The sequence below is a fragment of the Lontra canadensis genome, unplaced genomic scaffold (genome assembly GCF_010015895.1).
Source record: "Lontra canadensis isolate GAN:19392208 unplaced genomic scaffold, GSC_riverotter_1.0 scaffold89, whole genome shotgun sequence".
Classification (NCBI taxonomy): Eukaryota; Metazoa; Chordata; class Mammalia; order Carnivora; family Mustelidae; genus Lontra; species Lontra canadensis.
This window is the reverse complement of record NW_022631083.1, coordinates 1481851-1487660: the sequence shown is the minus strand read 5'-3', so window position 1 is coordinate 1487660 and position 5810 is coordinate 1481851. Positions and strand designations below refer to the sequence as shown.

The window sequence follows — 5810 nt, the reverse complement described above, 5'->3', positions numbered from 1 at the left end:
CTAAAATTTTCATTTGGTTCTCCTTTATATATTCTATTCCTTCACTGAGCCATTCTATTTCCTGCTTCTTTCTTTGGTTTCAAGAACATTTGTAGCTGGAAACATTTCTATAATGCCTGCTTTAAAGTATCTGTCAGGTAATCTTAACTTCTGCATTATCTAAGTGTTAGCACGTGTTGATTGTCCTTTCTTTCACTCAGATTTTTATTTTCTTGAATATTGGTACAACTAATCTTATTTAAATGAAAACTGGTCACTTTGGGTAGTGTATTATGAGAGTCTAGGTCTTATCTAAACCCTATTGGGTGCCTGGGTGGCTCAGTCAGTTAAGCATGTGCTTTTGGCTCGGGTCATGATTCAAGGGTCCTGAGATGGAGTCCTGTATCATGCTCCCTGCTCAGTGGGGAACCTGCTTCTCCCTCTCCTCCGTGCTCATGCTGTCATTATCTCTGTTTCTTTCAGATAAATAAATAAAATATATAAAAAATAAACCCTCTCTTTCAGATGGATTCGATTGACATGCCTTTGGTAGGGGAATGACAAGGATTTGCCTTGCTGCAGTTAGTGGCTCTAAGTCCAGGTCCCTTACTTGGCTTCTGGTAATAGTCAAGTAGGGAAGAGACTTTTCATCACTGCAGGTTCATTGGGTCAGTAGCCTCCACTGAAATCATCCTGGTTGGTAGGGATGAGTACCTCTTCTCTCTTCCTGATGTGGCCCCCCACTGACACCAGTGGGGAGTGACCTTATGCCTGGGTGTTGATGAAAATTCTGACTCTCCACCAAGCCTCCTCTCAGGCATCTCAGAGTGGGTGAAGACCTCATCACCACCAGATGCGAGTGGAAATCCAGGCTCTCCACATGCTCCCCATTGACCCCACAAGGGGTAAGGCACTATTTATTCCCTGGAGATGGAAGTTCCAACTCCCTACTCTGTCCTTCGAACACCAGGCTGGTGTTGGGAAGGAAAATTTAGCACCTCATTATAGCCTGGTGAGAATGGAAGTCTAGACTTCCCCCTCAGCCTTTACTGGTGTAGATGTGGTAAGGCCACAGTCTCTTCTGTTATATGTGTCTAGAACTGAGTGATTTTGCCTTAAAGTTTTCTATCTTGTTGGCTCATTCTTTCCTGAACCTTTGGCTAGAGAGAAGACTTTTATTGTAATTTTTTTTTCTTTTTTTCACCCTTTGTATTTTTTCACTAAAACCCTTTGGTGTTTCTGGGTTGCCAGCTTCATGATCTCCAAACCTTTGATATACAACATAAAGAAATTCCAGCAAATTCACAATCATATTGTTTTCTTAGTCCTGATATTCCTAACACATCTGTCTTCTCTCCACCTTTCAGAATCTTATGTTTGTTAACATAAAATATCCAGGGTGTTTAGTTGTACTTAGTGGGAAAAATCTGGAAGATTACATCTGTACCATCTTTCCAGAGACAGGGTCTCAGGAAGATGTTTAAAAAATATTTTATCCAGTTTTTAGAAAACTTTTCTAGAGTATTGATCAGAAAATTACCTAGTCTATTATGACCAACAGAACTTACAACCATTACTGTTTTTATACAATTTTATAAATCACTTTTTATCTTTTATTCATTTTTAGAGAGGTGGAATGGAAGAAGATATTCAACCAGTTATCTTAAAAGGGAAACCTTTATTCAACATATATTGAATATACTAGGAATTGAATATCTAGCAATGACTATGATATCATGCATCTATCTATCTATCTATCTATATCATTTATATCAACTATATCATAAAGAATTGGCTCACATAATTATGAAGGCTGATAAGTCACAAGAGCTACAGTTGGCAAGCTGGAGACATAGATGTGTTGATGGGATAGTTCCAAGAACTAATGTTTCAATTCAAGTGTGAAGACAAGAAAAAGATTTATGTCGCAGGTGAAGGCAGTTAGGCAAGAGGAACTGAACTCCCTCCTACTAGAGGGAGGGTTAGTATTTTTCCTCTATTCAGACCTTCAACTAATTAGATGAGGCCCACACTAGGGAGGACAATCTGCTTTACTCAGCCTACCAATTCAAATGTTAACCTCAACCAGAAAGACCCTCAAAGACTGACCCAAAATATTGTTTGACCAAATATTTGGATACTTCATGGCACAGTGAGAATGACACATACAATTAAACATCAAAGCAGGTAGAGTCTCTCTAAAACAGACATTTAAAAGTGAAGAAAAGCTGAAGGCCAAGTGGAGTGAGAAGGGAGAACTAATGGAAATAACCTGAAGGCAGAGTGAACCCAATTTATTTGTTGAGAAGAACATACAGTGATTAAAGTAGTACTTCCAAAATTCATGTCTACTCAGCAACTCAGAATGTTACCATATTTGGAAATAGGGCCTCTACAGGTGTAATTAGTTATGACAAGGTCATGCTATGTTAGGGTGAACCCTAAATTCAGTGACTGGTGTCCTTCTATGGAGAAAGGGCTATGGGGACCCGCAGACACAGAGTGAGGGAGGCATGGGAAAACGTGAACAGAGATTGGAGAGGTGCAGCTACAAACCAAGGAAAGTCAAGCATGACCAGCAACCACCAGGCTTAGGAAAGAATCCTGGAACAGGCTGTCCCTCAGAGCCAATGCTGCTGACACTTTGATTTCAGACTTCTGGCCTCCTGAAACGAGATAATGAATTTCTGTTGTTTTAAGCCACACTGTTTGTGGCAATTCATTACAGAAGCTGTGGGAAACTAACACAGAAAGTATTTCTGAATGACTTGAGCATAAAGTGCACAGGGAGTCAGGGAGATAGAGATGGATATTAGGATAGAAAGACCACAAATGGCCTCGGGAGCCACAGAAGGATGTTTAGTCTTTATTCTGAGACCCAAAGGAAGCAGTTAAGTGAATTTCAATAAAAGAGTAAAACAACAAGATTTATGTTTATAAAGATCCTTCTAAGGCTGTTGAGCACCTCAGATTAGAAGTTGGATGCCCAGTAAGAAGGCTACCATGGTTTAACTGGTTAGAGATGATGGCAGCCAGAATTTTTCAGCATAAGTAGGAAGGCAGATCTGTAAATAGACCAGCAGACAAAATAGAACTTCCAACAGCAAGTTTGGATGGGTGGTATTAAAAATAAAGATGGTTTCCTGGCTTGGGAAACTTTTCTCAATCCTTCTTCATACATCCTTTCCTTTGTCCTTTTTCCTTAGTTAGTTACAAGACTTATTCGGTGAATGTGTTTTTGAATGTTAAAAGGACCTGGAGAGACCTGGAAACCACATGGGCTTTGCATCCCAAGAACTACCTGTCTTCTGAGGCAGAATTGTGAAAAATCACAATATAAGATCATAAGATCTCACAAGATGACAAGTGAGGATATGTTCAACTCTTGATGTAGGACAGGGCTGGATAACAGAAACCATAAAAAGGAACATCTGAACAATGAAATAAAAGATTATCATGCAAATCATTTTTTAAGAGGGAAGGAGAGTGTGGGGGGGAGGGGCAGACGGAGGGAGGGAGAGAAAGAGAGAGACAGACAGAGAGAATCTTAAGTAGGCTCCACACAGAGCATGAAGCTAGATGTGGGAAGCGATCTCATGACCCTGAGATCATGACCTCAGCCAAAATCAAGAGCTGGACACTTAATTGACTGAGCCACCCAGGTGCCCTAAAAATCATCCTTAATGGTGAGAGACTGAGTGCTTTATCCCTGAGATTGGGTACAAGGCAAGGATGTCCACTCTCACAACTTCTATTCAGCCTTGTACTAGAAGTCTTAGCCAGTGCAAGAAGACAAGAAAAAGAACTACAAGGCAAATATATTGAAAAGGAAGAAATACAGCTTTCTGCGTTTGCAGATGATATAATTGCCTATGTAGAAAATTCCAAGGACTATACAAAAGTACTCCTAGAATTAATAAATTTAGAAAATTATTTTTAAACCAAGGTAATAGATGCTGTTTTGACTTAGGAAAATTTATGTAGTACTCCAACATATTAATATACTGTGAACTGCAAAAACCTAAATACATTTATAGTAGGATTATTGGTCACCAAAATGGAGAGGGGAAACAAATCTGCAATTGTGAGCACGTGCAGATGTTCTTGTTCAGCCAATATTGACCCAGATGACCATTTAGTATCTGTCCCCTCAAATGCCTCATGGTTCTAGAATGCCCATCGTGGCAAATGTGTCAACATGCAGCATGCCCTAAATTCTCACATGTTGCTCACATTCTGCTTTCTCTGGTGGACTGGGAGTAGGAAGTTGGTCATAGCAAATGTGCCCTCCCTCCCTTGATGTAACTGGAGCTGTTTAGAGAACAGTGAGAGGGAGCCCCCTTCGTTCATTCAGGGATGTCAGGACCTTGGCCTGTTCAGCTGAGTGGACTCTCAGGGGCCAGGAGAGCACCCTGTTCAAGAGAACTCCTGCAGGAGCACCGCAGTGTCTTCGGGTTCAGCGTGTCCCATACCACGAGGGACGCGTGGTCTGGAGAAGAGAATGGCAAAGATTACTACTTTGTGAGCAGGGAGGTGATGCAGCGGGACATGGCCGAAGGCGGCTTCATCGAGCACGCGGAGTTCTCGGGGAACCTGGATGGGACTATCAAAGCAGCTGTGCAGGCCGTTCAGGCCAGGAACCGCATCTGCGTGCTGGACGTCAACCTGCAGGGTGTGCGTGACATCAGGAAGACGGACCTACGGCCCATCTACATCTTCGTGCAGCCGCCCTCGCTGGACGTCCTGGAGCAGCGGCTGCGGCGGCGCAACACGGAGACAGAGGAGAGCTTGGCCAAGCGTCTGGCCTCCGCTCGGGTGGACCTGGAGAGCAGCAAGGAACAGGGCCTGTTCGACCTGGTCATCATCAACGACAACCTGGGCACGGCCTACCAGACCCTGGAGGAGGCGCTGGCCGAGGAAATCAAGAAGGTTCAGAGGACCAGCTGCCCCTGAGAAGGACGCCCGCTATAGACTGCCCTTGGCTTGCGTCCAGAGGCCGCTGCCGGAGGACCCTGGCCTCCCCTTCCCCCTCTGCAGCAGAGCTGGGCCAGTGAACTAATAAAGAAATGCTGGGTAAGAGTGGGAAAAAACAAAAACAAAAACAAAAAAACTTGAAGCAGTCACATCCACTGCCAGGCCAGCTGTAGCCTTGGTCTCTTCCTCTGCGGCAGCCAACTGACTGACTTCAACAAGATCCACTGTCAACAGCAAATACCCAAAATACAGGATACAAGGTCAATAGGCACAAAGGTATCAGCCTTCTGCATTCCAGAAATGAAACAAAATAAAGTAAAACAAAGCAACAACAAAATGATACCATTTAAAATAAGTATCCCAAAGTGACATAATCTAATGGCAACAAATCAAGTACAGGTGTTTAAAAAGGAGAAGCTAATGATTCTCTCTTCCTTTCCCTTCCCAGTCCTGTCTGTGGTTATCCATGCTTTCACTATTCTCAGACCAGCCAAAAAACCCAAAATATTTATAGCCCTCTCCCCCAATTTTTTACACAAATGGGATTAAATCAAAATTTCAACTTGCTTTTCTTCTCAATTAGGGTATGGTGAGTACATATAGAATTAATTCATTTCAATAGAATACTATTCTATAATGTGGCAGATTAAAGAATGTTATAAATTCTTTGCTAATCCTTTCAGTGAGTGATGAAATGTAATGTCTCTTTCCACAACATCGGGCTAGAGTTGCTGACTTGCCTAATCTATAGATTGAGGCAAAAGTCATGCTGTTTAAAGCTTCCACTTTAGAGGCACCTGGGTGGCTCAGTCTTTAAGTGTCTGCCTTCAGCTCAGGTCATGATCCCAGGGTTCTGG

The 5810-nt window shown here is 42.5% G+C and overlaps 1 protein-coding gene across 1 annotated transcript; it reads left to right on the top strand.

Moving 5' to 3' along the window:
• The first annotated feature begins 4335 nt into the window (after nt 1–4335).
• LOC116854233 (guanylate kinase-like) lies at nt 4336–4932 on the top strand. Its single transcript, XM_032835936.1, has one exon. The coding sequence runs from the start codon at nt 4336–4338 to the stop codon at nt 4930–4932; it is 597 nt and encodes a 198-aa protein (XP_032691827.1).
• The last annotated feature ends 878 nt before the right edge of the window (nt 4933–5810 follow it).

Bases quoted from the DNA above. Each gene is read 5' to 3' on its own strand.
- LOC116854233 (XM_032835936.1), top strand. From the start codon at position 4,336: ATGTCAGGACCTTGGCCTGTTCAGCTGAGTGGACTCTCAGGGGCCAGG.